Raw genomic sequence first — 15651 nt, 5'->3', positions numbered from 1 at the left:
TGCTGGATGCTCCTCATTGCCCCTTGAGATCGATTTTTATTTGCACGCGTGAATGTAAAGGTTCGGCAGGGCTGATAAACGCTGTTCTGAAGGTAAAAAGCCGTCTGGTGATGTATTATACCTTTTCTATTATATTTTTGTTATGCCACTTCTGTAAACTGTGGAAAATCAGGGCAGGCTGTGGGCACACTATGTATTTACTCCTATAAGTATTTTAATGATGCAGTAATTATAACTGGGAAGGAACTTAGGAGGTCATCTGGGCTAAATCTTTCTCAAAATGCGTCTTCTGAATGTAAATGTAGAACTGGGCATTTAATCACAGAAGCACAGAACACCTCACCAGCTGGCCTGTTTAAAAAAAAATCCAATAATTAAAATAATTCCGTCTTTTAACTCGTAGTTTCCCTGTGCAGGTGTAATGCCCAGAAGCAGTAGGCTGTGAGTTTTAATGCTGAACAGCAGCTTGGTTCCCTCTTGTGTTTTCCCCCTCTCTGTAAAGATGGGAGTGGAGATTTTCTCACCCATCTCTTTGAACGAGCATTTATCAATGCGTATTAGTTGTCTCACACGTACTCTGTGCTTTATCTTTCTACCACTTGTCTCTAGAAAAATGAATGTATGTGATGGCTTCATTAGGCTTTCACTTTCATTTTCCGCTTCAATGTTTCTCTGAAAATCTTTGAATTGAGAGCTTATATCTCAGAGATTCCAAATTTCAGCCTCATTCTGATGCAACTGAAACCCTTTTTAGCGTTTTATTTTCACCACAGTTTCAGAAAAGAGGTTCTGTTCTAACTTCAGAGACCTGATAGGGCATATCTGTAAATCTGTTGCTGTTGTAACTCCTCTCTGAGTTATTTTGATTGGCACTTTGGTTTCTGAATACTTCCAGTGAGGAGATAAGTGATGATGTAAATGGAGTTTTAACGTGTTCCGTTGCTTTAATTTCAGGTGAAATCTACTATGGAATGAGACAACTAAAACTGTTTCAGGTTGGGTGGGTTTCCACTTAGGAATAGTAGTTTGATGGGATTGATTTAGAGCAAATACAATTCATTCTCAATCTCATTTGCTGTTAATCTTTTTAGGTTTAGTGTGGGTTTCTTTGGATTGTTTTTTTTTTTTTTTTTGTTCTGACTCCACCTGAAGGATCTCTCCCTGTGCTGTTCTCTCTGCTCTCCCTGCACAGGTTACTGCTCCCATTTCATAATCTCTCCTCCTGCCTCGTCCCCTCCTCAGCCTTGAGCTGTTCATCTCCAGTGAAAGTGGATTACCTCGTTTTCCCCCAAACCAATTTGAGTTTGGTGACTGATAGAGCTGTCAGGGAGGAATTGCAGTGTTGGTGTTCTTGCTGGTGCAGAGCTTGGGTTACCTGGAGCAGACCCAGGGCTTTGGCTCTGTTTGTGTCTGTCTGCATTTATTTTCTTTTGGAAGTAACAGGAATCTCCCAGCTGCACATCAAACTTGGAGCCCTGCTGGTTTCATTACACCTGACTCATGGCTTGGATTTTTGCAGGAAAAATATCAGTTTGTAAAATTGGTGTTGGGACTTGTGTGCTGTCTGGTCATGCTGCTTTATTCTGGTGCCTGTTTATTAATTCACCATGCAACTCTGGCTCAGGATTTAAGGATATATTTAAAAAGCTTAAACGTTGCTCTCTTAGCTCTAAGATGACCTTCAAAAGCTGAATCAAGTGGTAAATCAGTGTTTCCAGATGACACCAGGCACTAACTCTGAGAGATGTGCTCTCCTGCTGGCACTAGTGAGGTATTCATTTTAACTTTTAAGCTGCCAGCAGATTTCCAAATGAACATTTTGCTTATTTTGACTTCAATAAATCAGATGATAGGCTTATTGCATTTCAGGAGAAGTGGGCAGCAGGACAGCCCTGCATTTTGTTGCTAGCCAAGAAAAAAGGCCTTGCCCCACCTTGTGTGCACTGAAAAGCTGAACCAACATCTCCACAAAATGCAGAGAGAAGGGGACATGCCTCTTGCAGCACTGGAAGCATCTTTTTGCCTGCAGAACACAAAACTGTCTCCTTTTTTTTACACTGTAGGTTGCTTCCAGTCCAAAAACATTCCCCCCACACAGCTGCCAAATCTTGGCTCTGCCCTTCCAGGCTTTGCTTGCCCAGGGTGTGCCAGAATACCTGTAGCAATTAAAAGTCAGGTCAGTTTTACTCTAATAAGATCCCTTGGAAAATGCAGGAGTGCAGCTCTGTTTTGGCTGTGCTTCCAGAAGCTTTATTACAGCTTTTGTGTCCTTATTTTATTACAGCTACAGAATCTTGGAATAAAACTCAGTGCCAGCTTGTACTTGCCTCTTGTAGTGGGGCAAACTTTGTTGGCTTGGTGGTTTTTAGAGCTAAATTTAGTCTGCTTTTAAATAAGTTGCCTGTTCAGCATTTTTTTAATGAATGCAGGTTGTGGCTCATAATTTTTAAAGGGCAAATGGAAAACAAATCAGGAAGAAGCATTTCTTTTGATACTGGCACAAACAGTGCTCCTCCTTTCTTCTGGGCCCCCCACCATTGAGTATGCACACAGGATTAAACTGCTTACAGTATTCCAAGAATTTTGGGATGGAAGCAGATGCCTATTTAAATAATTCTGTCTTTACTCTGTGAGGCAAAATCTGTGTGAAGCTGCAGCCTTTCAGGTACCGTGGTAATTGGAACAGATGTCCCACTAGGATGTCACAGATGCAGTCTGCTGCTCTGGCAGCTCCTGTGGCCATCCAAGATCTTTTTCCCACATCTCACCCCACCCCCTGACTGGTTTCATCCATCATGAAGTTTGGTAAATTTCCTCAGTTTCGCTTTGTTTCATTCTTATTCATAGAATAATTTATCTTTTTTTTTTTTTTTCCTCCTGTCTTCTGTTACTGTTTGACCCCTGGCTCATTGATTTGTTCCACTTCAGTTTCTTTCATTGCTGGGATGTGTCCCTTCCCAGGACAGCCAGTTTGGTCTTTCCTTACTTCTCTCTTTCTGGTCCCTTTAGCCTGAAGTTTGGTGTATTTTGGGATTTCAGCTGCTATGAATTTATGTGAAAGGAGCAACCTTGCAATAAGTCATTCTCCTTTGCCTCCAGTGGTAGACCCGGTGATGCCTTGTGAGGTTTTTGTTAAATTCCTAAAGACAGAAACTGTTCTCAACTGGCTCCACATCAACTTTTAGTCTTTAGAAGGGAAAAAGTTGTCTATTTGCAGAAAATAGAACCCAGAACTTTGGCTGTCCATGAGCCCATGGGCAACCACTGTGTGTGGGACAGCAGGAGCCAAGGGGGATCCCACATGGAGAAAACCCTTCTGAGGGGTGGGAAATGGAGATTTGAAAGGAATTGATTCAATAAAAATTTTATTCAGAATAATCATGTGCAGTTGTTGTCAGGGCAGGATGAAATACCTTGAAGTCTCACCTTGAGGTCTGGAGCAAGTTGGATCAGTAAATAAAAGAAAAACTGATCAGCCTCTTCCGCCAGGAGAAGGCCAAGTGCTGCCTCTCACTTCCATATCCCTGGGAAACTGAACCTAGGGAATGTTTGTGTGCAGGACTGAAATAAGTTTGGTTTTGTGGAGAATGGAGGGAACTTCGGGTGGTATTTGTGAAGAATGGGCTTAGAGAGCCAGGGAGAGAAGTTTATGGAGGTTTTCCTTGCAAAGGGTGCAGGTGGGGCATGGATGTGTTAACAAAGTGTTAATGTGTCAGGGCTGCAGATCCCTGCTCAGGGCAACTCGGGCATCCATTCTTGAAACTCTTATTTTAAATAAAATCTGTTCTCGTTCCACACTGAGGCTTTATTTCCTTGAAAACTGTAGCCACATTTCTACTTTGAAGCAGTTTTTTAAAATTCATATGCCTTAGCATTGACAGATTTAAGGATAAACAAATTAATAAAATTCAAATAGGGTCCTTTTAGTGAGCTGTTATTTAAACTTGTATGCAAATCTGTCTGAGCCTTTGGGCCCTTGGCAGCCGTCCTGGGCTGTGCATCGTTGTCTCACTGGTTGTGATCCCTGCTTTCTCCTACAGCAGGATATTCCTGCTGATAGGCTGGGAAAAATATCTCTTGTTTGGTTTACTCTTAAGAAATTGAGAAAAGATAAAATCCAGTAGATAGAGTTTTGAAAAGCCAGGTTTGTTTTGGGAGTGTGTAGCTGAACTCGATACCTGTGTGGTTCAAACGTAATAAAATGTAGCAAAACACTTCATATTACTTGGAAAATAACTTGAAACAATGTGTGTTTAGCTCCAAAGGTTTTTTCCAAAAGGTTAAGCACCTAATTAGAAGATTTACCTTTGAAACAATAAACATTTGAAACCAGTGATTATTTTAATAAACTTTGCTAGCAGGAGCCTTTATTTCAGTATGGCATGGACATTCGTACCCTGAGTTTCTCCCACTTAATTTGAATCAAGTACTAGCTCTTCCTCACCTGGAAAATTGTTAAGGAGTTCCAAAACAAAAGAAAAAAAAATTCATCTTTTAATTTGAAGACAGAGTTCTGAAATTGGATTATTTTTGGTCATTTTGCCTTCTGGTTTCTCTAATTGGTACAGCTTGTTAGCTGCAGAGAGTGCTTCATCAGATTTCCAAACAGATTTTATATAGGCATCACTTATATAATGCATCACTGAAATGATGTACATATTGCTTTCACCACTTACTCTGATTCTTTAAAAAATAAGTTCAAAGCCTGTTTACAAATAATACTTTATCAAATTATTGTTTCATAAATAATAGGCAAATGCAATCCCAGCAGTTTTTACTTCTTTTACTTCAGCCTGGAGTTGAGGTGTCTGTGCAGGCTCATTTCTTGGTTAAAACCAACTGAGGACTCTGGTAGGTTTGTGAGCAGCTTTTGCTTACTTGATTGACTTTTTAGCGATTTTTGTTTGTTTATTTTAATTTACTGTTCAAATATTGTGGTTAGTCACAGAGAACTTGTTCCCTGATCACATCACTTAACCTTTGCATCGAGGAAATGAAGCTGAAGAAAGCTTTGGAAATTGTCTGCAGTGAAGGTGGATCATTTCAGAGGAGAGGTGTCTAAATCTGGGGAAATAAGTAGCATCTCAAATGCTTTTTTTAGCTGTGCTATATCAGCATATACCTCAGTTCCAAGTTTAAAATGAGATTTTTCTCTTTTTTTTTTGGTGAGGGATGAGGCAAGAGAAAGATTTGTAGGTGCTAATCATACATGCTTCTATTATTTTTTTTTTATTAGCAGCTGTTCTTTCCTGCATCTTTGACCAAGGTGTGAAAATGGGTTTGATCTTTCTCTGGCACATTTCATTGCCTGTTTGTCAGTGGAAAATACAACCTCTCAGTGATAATGGTATTCATGCAGTTGCAGTAAAATGCAGCCAGTAACCCAGCAGATGGATTCACAGTGTGTGGTTTGTGTCTCAGGAGCAGACAGCAGCATTTTGTGTGGCTGGATGGAGCTGGGTAAGCAGTGCTCCAGGTTTTATACAGCCCTCATCTTATAAACTGGATCTGTCATCTTTGGATCTTGGATAGATGTGCATTACAATTTGTAGGATTAAAGGGCATAAAAAGATCAGGCTGGATGGGCATGGAGTAACCTGATCTAGTGGAACGTGTCCCTGCACATGGAACTGGATGATTTAAGGTCCCTTCCAGCAGGAATCATTCTGTGCTTTTATGAGCACCTGGCAGACTTGTTATTGACAAAGCACTGGTGAAAAATACTGCTGAAACTGCTGCCTTCCTTATGAATGCCTCCTTCCATCTTCTGCCTTGTCATCTGCAAGAACATAAGAGTTCTTCAGTGGAACACCACAGTGGTGGTGTCTGCTGCTTCAGGTGCTAAATGTGGTGGGTTTGCAGCAAAATCCTTCTGCAATTTATGCCTCAGAGTACCAGTCCCTTCTGGGGCCTGCAGGGACTAACAGCCCTCAGTTACTTGGCAGCTGGCACCTTGGTGAAGCAGCAGCTGGGCTGAGAGCAGAATGGGGGTAGTGACAGCTTTTTCCCTGGAAAGTGTCGTGTGTTATTTCACACAGTGAATGCAGGAGGGATCTTCTCCTGCAGAGACAGAGTTGGGGCTGTTCAGCCTGGAGAAGAAAAGGCTCCAGAGAGATCTTAGAGTCTCTCCAGGACCTAGAGGGGCTCCAGGAGAGCTGGAGAGGGACTCACATGGGCATGCAGCAGTGGGACAAGGTGTTAAACTGAATGAGAATGGGTTTATATGAGATATGAGGTAGAAATTCCTCCCTGGGAGGGTGCTGAGGCCCTGGTGCAGGTTCCCAGAGAAGCTGTGCCTGCCCCTGGATCCCTGGAAGTGTCCAAGGCCGGGTTGGACAGAGCTTGGAGCAAGCTGGGATAGTGGAAGGTGTCCCTGCCCATGGCAGTAGAGCTGGGACTGGATGAAGTTTAAAGTCCCTCCCACCCCAAACCATTGTGAGGTTCTCTTCCATGATTGTGCACAACCTGCACATGGCTCTCTGGAGCATTCAGTCACTGCTCAGTTCAGTGCTTGTGCAGCAGAGAATGGGAGTGGGACTTGTGTTCTCCTGAATTCCTGGGCTAGAATGAAAATTGGTAACTCCTCAACTAAACTGTCTTCTCTGTTGTGTTCCTTGTAGGAATCTTCAATCCTCACAGCTTAGGTGGTTTCTTCACCTGCAAATAGCCATCCTGTCCTAGTGGTAGTTACAGAGCTGCTGTTTGATGGGGGATCTTTGAATATTCTCCATTTCTTCATTCTTTGGACACTCTCCCTACCCATTTCCTTTGGATTTTCCTGCTGTAGTGATGAATGCTTAGAGAACATTCTTGCTGCAGTTAATGAGATTGAGACCTTTCAACAGCTCAAGGCATCTTGAATTTTTATCTAAGATTATCAAGTACTGATGCTGTTATTTTATTTCTTCCTTTCTGAACCAACAATTCACCATCTTGTAATTGCATATACTTGGATAGAGCCTTAAAATTGAATGCAGTTTCTTAGGAGCCTCTCTCTTTTTTTTTTTTTTTAAAGTATTGAATGAAATACATTTGAACTTAATTTTTTTTTCTTTAAAGGAAAGACAAGAGAAGTTATTCCTGGAGTAGTTACTTTTTAAAATGAAGTCTTACCAGTGTGCACCACTAGAGTGTAGTGCTCATTGACAGATTATTGCTGGTCTCCTTGTACTTCTGCCCAACAGTGAGGCTGCTATGGATTATTTTACAACCCGCAGAGATACCAATTTTTTCTTTATTAATTATGTATTTTTTAAAGATTTCATACATTTGGGAGCAGTTTGTCATGGATTTTTTTTTAGCACTTTACATCCCAGTGTCTTGGAAAATAAAACAGAAAATGTAAATCAGTTTTAAACCAGTTTTCTTTATATTCAGCCACTTTTCAGCAGTATTTTAAAAGATCTGGAAGGTACATAACTACCACTAGTAGCAAAGAGAAAATATTTGGTTCATAATGTCTGGCAAGTGGAGCATTAGTCCTGCCTGCCTTTCATCTTCCCTGTTTGATTCATCTGGGTTTTTTTTAAACTGAAGGATTTTAGGCCAAGAGTGCCAATGCAGCTGTAATCCTCAGCACAATATGGAGCTAAGCCAGTTGGACTTTGTAGGTAATGATCACAGGGAGAACTGTGGAAATGTGATTATTAATGTATTTGTATAAACACAGTAATTGGGGAGGGAATTGCTCCAGCTCTCTGAGGACCTGTATTTATGGGAAATCATTTCAAAATGGAAAAGATCTGACATGATTAAACTATTTTAGTAAATCAGCTTGGCTTTCCAGGTTCAAATCACAATGGAATCTCTAGGTCTTCTGATAAATTGGATGGAATGTTATTACTTATTGTCTATTTTTTACTCTTCTGTTATTCTTCTTTCTTGCTGTGTGTTTTAATATATGCATACTTAAGGTGTTTTCTTATTCTGCTTGTTAAAATAACCTTTTCTCAGAAAATTACAATCTTAGAACATACAGATTGATTTATATGCAGATTTTTTTATTCCAGATAGTTCTAAAGCTCTAATTTTATTTTTTTTAAATTGTTTTCTAGTTGGTCGAATTATGTTTCAGCTCTTCTCAGACATTTGTCCAAAGACTTGTAAGAACTTCCTTTGCTTGTGCTCGGGTATGTAGTTGATATTTCAGATTTTTATTGTTAATAAATAACATTTTTATTGACAGTGGATTTTTATTGTTAATAATTATTTGTTTATACAAGTACAAACCACAGCCATCTGCAAGGCCTGTGCCCACCTGAGAAGATAAATTACAATGGAGAGGGGATGCTGTCCCATTCTGGACCATTTCATCTGCATAAGGCCATCATCAAGGCAGGGTATTTTTGGCAGATGGAGGAGGACTGGGTGATCCTGGCATTGCTGCAGAAGTAGATTTGGCCCCTGGAAATGTTCTTTCTGCCCAGTGAGAGAGGCTTTTAAATTCTAGCAGCTGGCCTTGCAGATGCTGCCCACCTATGGAACAAACCTGGGCTCATCTGCTGCGGTGCTTTGTCAGGAGCTGATTCCCTTCTGATCTGAAACGGGCACCCCTTGGCACCCAATTCACAGTGGGTCACACTGAGCTGCCAGTCCAGCTGCTACCAGGGCAGCCAATTCTCCTCTGCCATCCCATTTCCAAGGGCTTTGCAGGGCATGGAAAGAGCTGCTTGGGCAAGATGGGGCTCAAAGACAGTGATTTTTCTTTTCCTGAGAAAATTCATGCATGTCTAGAGCAAAAAGAGCAAGGCTGGTGTTTGGCCTGAAACAAAAGAGAAGCTGAGCTCAAGAGCAGTGTGTTGGATGTTGTGTGAAAGTGTCTGAACTTAGGGAGGTGCTGCAGCTCTTGCCAGTGGAACAACTGCTGTGTCTTTTACCTGACTGGGAGAGCCCTGGCAGTACTCTAAAGGGGGGTAAGAAAAGGGACTGGGACTTCTGGCCACAGCCAAAGCTCCCATCTCACCACCAGCTCTGTTTAAGAGTTTTAATTTTAAGTTTGAAATGGAACAGAAATGTTACCATTTATGTGTTCATAATATATAACTTCAGAAAATACCATGAAAGTATTACAATGCCAGGAAAAGACTTCATTTGTGTGAAGTGTAGCATAGATCACCCATTTCAATGTTAATTTCTGAAGGTCTAAAATGTTTCTACTGATGTAATACTTGTTTGGAAAAGTGTGTTAAAAACTTCTCACTGGAGGGTTTTATGATATTCCATCTTATTGAAACAATTCAAATGCAGCCTCTGGAGTCTGAACTGCTTTTCACTTCTGGGTCTGCAGTAGAGGCAGCCCTGGTGATGCTCTGTTGGCACAGGAAATTAACTGTACCAGCTCAAGTGCCATGCAGGATCCCATTCTCTGAGGGGATTTTCCATAGCCCTGAGGGACATCCTGAGACATGACCAAACATGCAGACAGATATTCCATGATGGTGTTTGATGAGAGATTTTCAGTGCTGTACAAAGAGGGGAGGAGTGTGTCCATCCCTGTAATAAACAGCTTTGCTTGCATAACTCACGTGGAAAACAAAAATGGGGTAGGAGGAGGTGTGGATTGGGATTATGGGTGTGGAGAGCCAGGTAAATAACTTGTATTCCATGAGTGAAGGATGATGAACAGCAGTGCCCTGAGTGGGTTTTGTGCCACAAAACTGCCCTTTGCCCTCATCCTGGCAGTGCTGGGCTTGGAATGGCAAATTTGGGATGAGTAGGCTGGCAGGTCATTTGGGGTGGCAGAGTAGTAGACTGCAGCAGGGGAGTGTTGGCTCTGGGTAATGAGTGTATCTGCATTTCTGAGAGTGCAGAATATTTGGTGAAATGTCCTCTAACCCAGTGTCAAATACCTATTCCATAACCAGTGATGGGGTGAAACTGAACTTTGGGTTATTTATTCTGTTAATTTGTCTTTCAGTACACTGCTTCTCCTGTACATGTGGATAATGTGGGGCTTTAACTGCTGCACAGTGTAAAATAATAATAATAATAATAATAATAATAATATTGTTATTATTATTGTTGTTATTATTTTTATTATTATTATTACCTTTTACTGTTAATTGCCACATTCTGCCAGCTCTCCTGCTCTGGGAAGCTCCAGTCAGTGTCTCTTGACCAGTATAAATCCCTCATGGACCTACTGCCCAGAACCTCAGCCCTGCCAGTCATTTTCACCTCATCCACAAGCCCAGGGCAGCTTCTCTTCTGAATTTTGGCAGAAGTGCTAATGAAACTTGAGGTTGTGGGACCACTAACTCAAAAATCACCAGCCCACCTGATCTGCAGCTGCTGTAAAGGGGTGGCCAGACACTGCATGGATTGGGGAAGGTGTGGAAGCTTGGAGTAGCTCAATCCCACTTTTCCAAGTGTGGGTCACATTGGATCTGAGTTGAAACCTATTTTCCTGGCTTTTCTCCTGGGAATCATCTGGCACATCCAGATGTGTGAGTGGTTTGAAAAGGATACTGTGCCCACAGAAAATGGCTAACCCCCCCATTATCCTGAACTCTTTTTTATAAATTACCCTGAGTAGATTTACCCGCTCCTTCTTGAGGGGGAAAGGAAAATTTTTTAATAAAAAACTTAATTTTCACCTCAGAGTCCCCTTGTAAAGATCCCCCTTCAGGATGGTGAAAAGCCATCAGGGAGGACATCTTATCTTTTAGTTATGGCTGCCGTGTCCATTAGAACTAGGGAGGGAAAGCCCTTGGAATTTGTTCAGTGACAATCTGTAGATTGTTTTTGCTTCACCTTCTTGCAGGTGAAAAAGGAATTGGCAAAACAACTGGGAAGAAGCTGTGCTACAAAGGCACCACATTCCATCGTGTGGTTAAAAACTTCATGATTCAGGGTGGGGACTTCAGTGAAGGTAAAATGGGCTTTTAAAACTGCCAAGTTTGAAACCAGAACAGAAATGTTATCATTTATGTGTTCATAACTTCAGAAAATACATGAAAGTATTACAATGCCATAAAAATACTTCATTTGTGTGAAGTATAGCATAGATCACCCATTTCATTGTTAATTTCTGAAGGTCTAAAATGTTTCTACTGACGTAATATTTGTTTGGAAAAGTGTGTTAAAAACTTCTCACTGGAGGGTTTTATGATATTCCATCTTATTGAAACAATTCAAATGCAGACTCTAGTCTGAACTGCTTTTCACTTCTGGGTCTGCAGTAGAGGCAGCCCTGGTGATGTTCTGTTGGCACAGGAATTTAACTGTTTGAATAAGTTTAAAATTGATAATAAAGCATTGAATGAGCTAGAAATGTCTCCAGAAGGATTTCTGGATTTTTAGTTCCTTTCCTGAAATACCTGTCCTTACCAAAATGTCTGTTTTCACTGTGTCCTGAAATCCTGGGCCTGATCAAATGAGCCTGAGAAGGGAATATCCTATTTTGAGAGTCAAGTGCTGGTGGAATGTTATGGACAACTATTGTATAAATGAAACAAAAAGTTTTAATTGCTGCTTTTTCATCTGTAGGTAATGGAAAAGGAGGTGAATCTATTTATGGTGGCTATTTTAAAGGTAAGAGCAAATATGTCTTTGCAGATTCTCTGTTCAGTCCTGAGATAAACAAGTCTTGATTCCCAAACTACTTAATGAAAGCAGGTTCACTCATAGATCACCTTTTGCATGAAACTAATGTTGCATGAGAATTCCTTTTATATGCATGACTTTCGCATAGTTTTTTGTTAATATTTAACTTAAATTGACAATTAATTAAGGCTAACATAATTGGTTAAACATGACTTTCAGCATGGAGGCTAGGCAACTTTATTCATGAATAAACTCCTATCTTCCTGCCTAAAACTGTCAACATATTCTTTTGTTTATAGAGAATGTGGTCTTTTGCAAAATGAAAAGGTAAGAGACAAAAGCTCAGTAACACAAATTCAAACTCTGTTCCCTTGTCCCCTCCCTGGTAAATATATAGACAACTGCTAAGTCCCTTTGTAGATGGATATCTGTGTTGCTTGGAGGAGTAAAGAGTTCTGTGTCTAACCTTTCTGAGGGTTAATGACTTATTCTGAGAGAAAATCCACGTAGTTCCAGCTCTAAACAGTGATTTCTTCTTTTGTTAATGTCCCCTTTCCTCCCCTTCCCTGCTCAAGGTTTGTATGCTTAGGGTTCATTTCTGACTTTATTTCTATGCTACACAAGTCATTTTCCTTGCAAAGAATTGATAAATAAATGTACAATGACCTCTTGTAAAAATCTGTTGGAAGGAAAATGGTGAGTTTTAAAATTATTTGATTAAAAACATCCAGTTATTTCTTTAAAAACACAGGTGGTTACTGATATTCAAGTGTTAAGACAGTGAATATATTTATTTACAGCCTCTGGTTCTGTGTGTGTTGCAAGTAGCTGTGGCTAGATGCATAAAACCAAGTTTCTCTTAAAAAAGAGGCACAGTTTGATGTGGGGCTATTGAAGTTTTTAGTCAAGGGAAGGCTTGAACAGATCCATTTACTAAGAAGTTACTCAGGGTTTGTTTCTCTTGGTGAATGCTAAATATGCAGGATTGTGTTTTGATATGTGATCTAAAAATTAATAGCTTTGTACATTCAAATTAGTATTTTTGTCTTTGGAAATGACCTGGAGAAGATCAGGTTTTATATTCTGCTGTACAACCAGAACTCCTCTTTAATTCACTGCAATATAAAATGCACGTTCAGTTTATTCTTAGTAGCTTTTATACTTAGATTTAGATACAGAGAGGTTTTTTCCCTTCTATGCTTTGAGATTTCTAGTTTTGAGTTTTGTTTGTCTAGTTTGAGTTCTGAGTGTAGAGATGGCATCTTTTAGTGTGCTATACCAGGGAAATAAACAGCTTTTTCTCCTGACCTTTCCACCTGGAGTGTAAATAACAGCATCACGTATGTTAATTCTTGTTTTAGAATGTCAATAATTCTGCCAGCCTTGTTCTTACCCAAATAACTCAGGATTTAAATCCATAATCTAATGTTTATTGAAGACACTCATAATGAATGAATTATTTTTAATTAGAAATGTTTGCACTATATCTGCACCATTTTAAGAAACAAAGTTTTGTCTCAACTGTAATTTGAAGAGACTTGTTTAAACCTGATTGTTGTTTTTCCTCCAACCTGTTCCCGTTTCTCCAGCAGCAGCAGAATTTCTCCTTAGAGCATCCATAAGTTACTAAGAAAACAGCCTGCCTCCCTTGCCAGGGAAAATCTGACAAACATATTTTTTCTTCAAACAGATGAAAACTTTATTCTCAAACATGACAGAGCGTTCCTTTTGTCAATGGCAAACCGAGGGAAACATACCAATGGTTCCCAATTTTTCATGTGAGTAGAAGTGATCCCACAGTGGAGCTTTTCTTACACAGAGAAGCGCTGTTCATGAGAAAGATGGTATTGCTAAATTCTCCATATCCATGTTCTCCATCTGATCCTGGCTAGGACTGAGTGGCACCTGCAGTAGGAATTGGTAGAGATCAATATTTCTTTGTGGCATTCATTTAGATGAAAGCTGGTGCTCCATGGATGTTCTTCCTTTGTGGCTTTTTCCCCCCTAAAAATATGATTTATGTTCAGTTCTTAGCAGCCAGGAAATCAATTCTTTGCTTTGTGGGTGCACAAATCTCATCAGATGATCTGCAAGTGACAGTGATGAGCATTGTATGTAAGGGGGAGTGAGATCTAGAGGTGGTTTGTATGGTTCTGCTCTCAAAATATGATGATTAATGATTTGCTTTCGGGGGGTGTTTTGTTTGTTGTTTTTTCAGGAGGAGAATGAGTGAGAATTTCTATTTGATAATTGTGATTACTATTAATCTTTCTTGAGTATTTGTTCCTGACATGCTTTTTTAATACATCATAACTCTGTTAACTTGTGCATATACCAACACTATGTAGAATTATGTGCTGATAACCAGATTTTTCTTTCATTACCTTTAAAAAAATGCCATTCTAGTCACCACAATCTGTTAAATTCTAGAAATTACGGAAAACACTTTTACCTTTACTCATAAGTAAAACACTCAGGTCTGAAAATTGAGGGTTTCCTGGTCAAAGCAGTTGTATTTTAGGTTGAGTGTCAGGTTTTTTTTAAGCTTGCAAACTTTGATGTGATTATTCCTTTTGTTAAACTCCCTTTTCTAAATTGCCTCCTGTTAATGTTTACCAGTTTGTATTTGGAAAGAGCAGGTTGATAACTTTAGTCTGGACATACTTTGTGAAACATCACTGGAAAAGTCAATTTTAGCATAGTTCCTTAACTAGAAAAAGTCTTTTTTTCTTTGCCATCTTTCTTGGGGGATAAGAATGAATGGCGCTTCCCTGTCTTCAGTAAAGGAGTAAATTGTCCTCAAAAATCTTGGGTTTTTTTCTTTGCCTGAAAAAGATCTTCAGTATGATATGATGTAGTTCAGATAAGAAACATTTTTAGGTCTTTTCCTAAAAAATGTCCTGAAAATGGAAGATGCAGAGGAACCTAAAAGAAAGTCTCACACTTACCACTGTTTAGACATTCAAAAGAGATAAAATTGTTCCAAAAGCTTGTGTTCTGTTCCCTTCAAAGGATATTTTACATGTTATGCTTCATTACAATAAATCTGAAAGGATATGTGTGCACATTAATATGGAAAACAGTTTATATAAATACAACTCCATGGCTTAATAAGCTCTCTGAAGGCATTGCTTCATTATTTTTTACTTGATGACTTGCCTTTGGGTTCTCTTGCCTTAATTTTCCATTTTTAAGCTTATCTGAACATTAAACATGCAAACCTAATGATGTCACATCAGTCAAGCAGCTGTCATTTGAGGGCTCTAAAGTTTCTTTTCTCTCCTGCATTTGATTCCAAAGTCATCTTCTTTCCCTGATGCTTGGTAGGCTCAGCTTGTTCAATCAGATTTAAACACCTTGTCTCTCCCCACACACCAAAACAACCCAAGGTTGTGTTGGATACTAAATTATAATTAATACAGGCCAATAAGTGAAGATTATTTAAAAGCACTTTAATCAAGTACTGAAGTATTTTGAAAGATGCAGATTCCTTGAAAAATTCTGATTTTTTTTCATAGAATCACTTAAAGGAGAAGTGTGAGTTCAGTGGGAATTGAGGCAGAGTAAGAGACCTAAAAACTTCCACGTGAGCTGGATTCCCCTGAGCTGCCTGCAGGAATCCAGAGCTGGGTTTAGCTCTGGTTAGGCTTAGGTTTAGGCTCCTGGGGTGTCTTCTGTGGCCTTCAGGAGGAGGATGCTCTGGAGTTCTTGCCTTCCCATGCAGATTTCTGGGGTACCTCTAATGTCTGAAAAGGCACCAGCCTGCCCTGGAGCCAGGGGAGAGAATCAGGATTCCAAGTGGGAAACAGCTCCTAAAGGTTGTATCTAGGCAGTTTGTGCCTTCACTTCAGAATGCAGCTTATTAAAGCAGTTAGTCTTGCTGGGTGGCATTTGGCTGATTACTTTAGGGAATACACAGTGCTTCTAGAGCTTTTCTTTAATAAAATATTTTCTTCCTTTACACTTTGAGCTGAAATTAAAATGTGTTTTTTAGACTCCCAGTAATGCTCAGTTTCTCTGTAGCTTATCATTAGGTAAAATATTCTTCAAATGTTTAACCTGAAAAGTGTGTGAAAGGCAATATTCAGTGGTAGCCTTCAGATTTAT

The 15651-nt window shown here is 39.8% G+C and overlaps 1 protein-coding gene across 10 annotated transcripts in view; it reads left to right on the top strand.

The window, feature by feature from the left end:
- Positions 1-15651, top strand: part of NKTR (natural killer cell triggering receptor) — a 38187-nt gene that overhangs the window by 513 nt on the left and 22023 nt on the right. For 4 of the 10 annotated variants that reach the window (XM_059838501.1, XM_059838483.1, XM_059838494.1 and 1 more), the window contains exons 3-6: positions 8055-8129; positions 10763-10870; positions 11488-11532; positions 13235-13322. In XM_059838501.1, coding sequence (XP_059694484.1) covers positions 8055-8129; positions 10763-10870; positions 11488-11532; positions 13235-13322 — 316 coding nt within the window. Of the gene's footprint in view, positions 1-8054; positions 8130-10762; positions 10871-11482; positions 11533-11843; positions 11872-13234; positions 13323-15651 lie in introns of those variants that run through there. The other 6 variants (XM_059838548.1, XM_059838540.1, XM_059838533.1 and 3 more) reach the window with 3 other exon arrangements.

The sequence above is a fragment of the Haemorhous mexicanus genome, chromosome 1 (genome assembly GCF_027477595.1).
Source record: "Haemorhous mexicanus isolate bHaeMex1 chromosome 1, bHaeMex1.pri, whole genome shotgun sequence".
NCBI lineage: Eukaryota > Metazoa > Chordata > Aves > Passeriformes > Fringillidae > Haemorhous > Haemorhous mexicanus.
The sequence above is the reverse complement of the archived record's forward strand: the minus strand, read 5'-3'. Positions and strand labels throughout refer to the sequence as shown.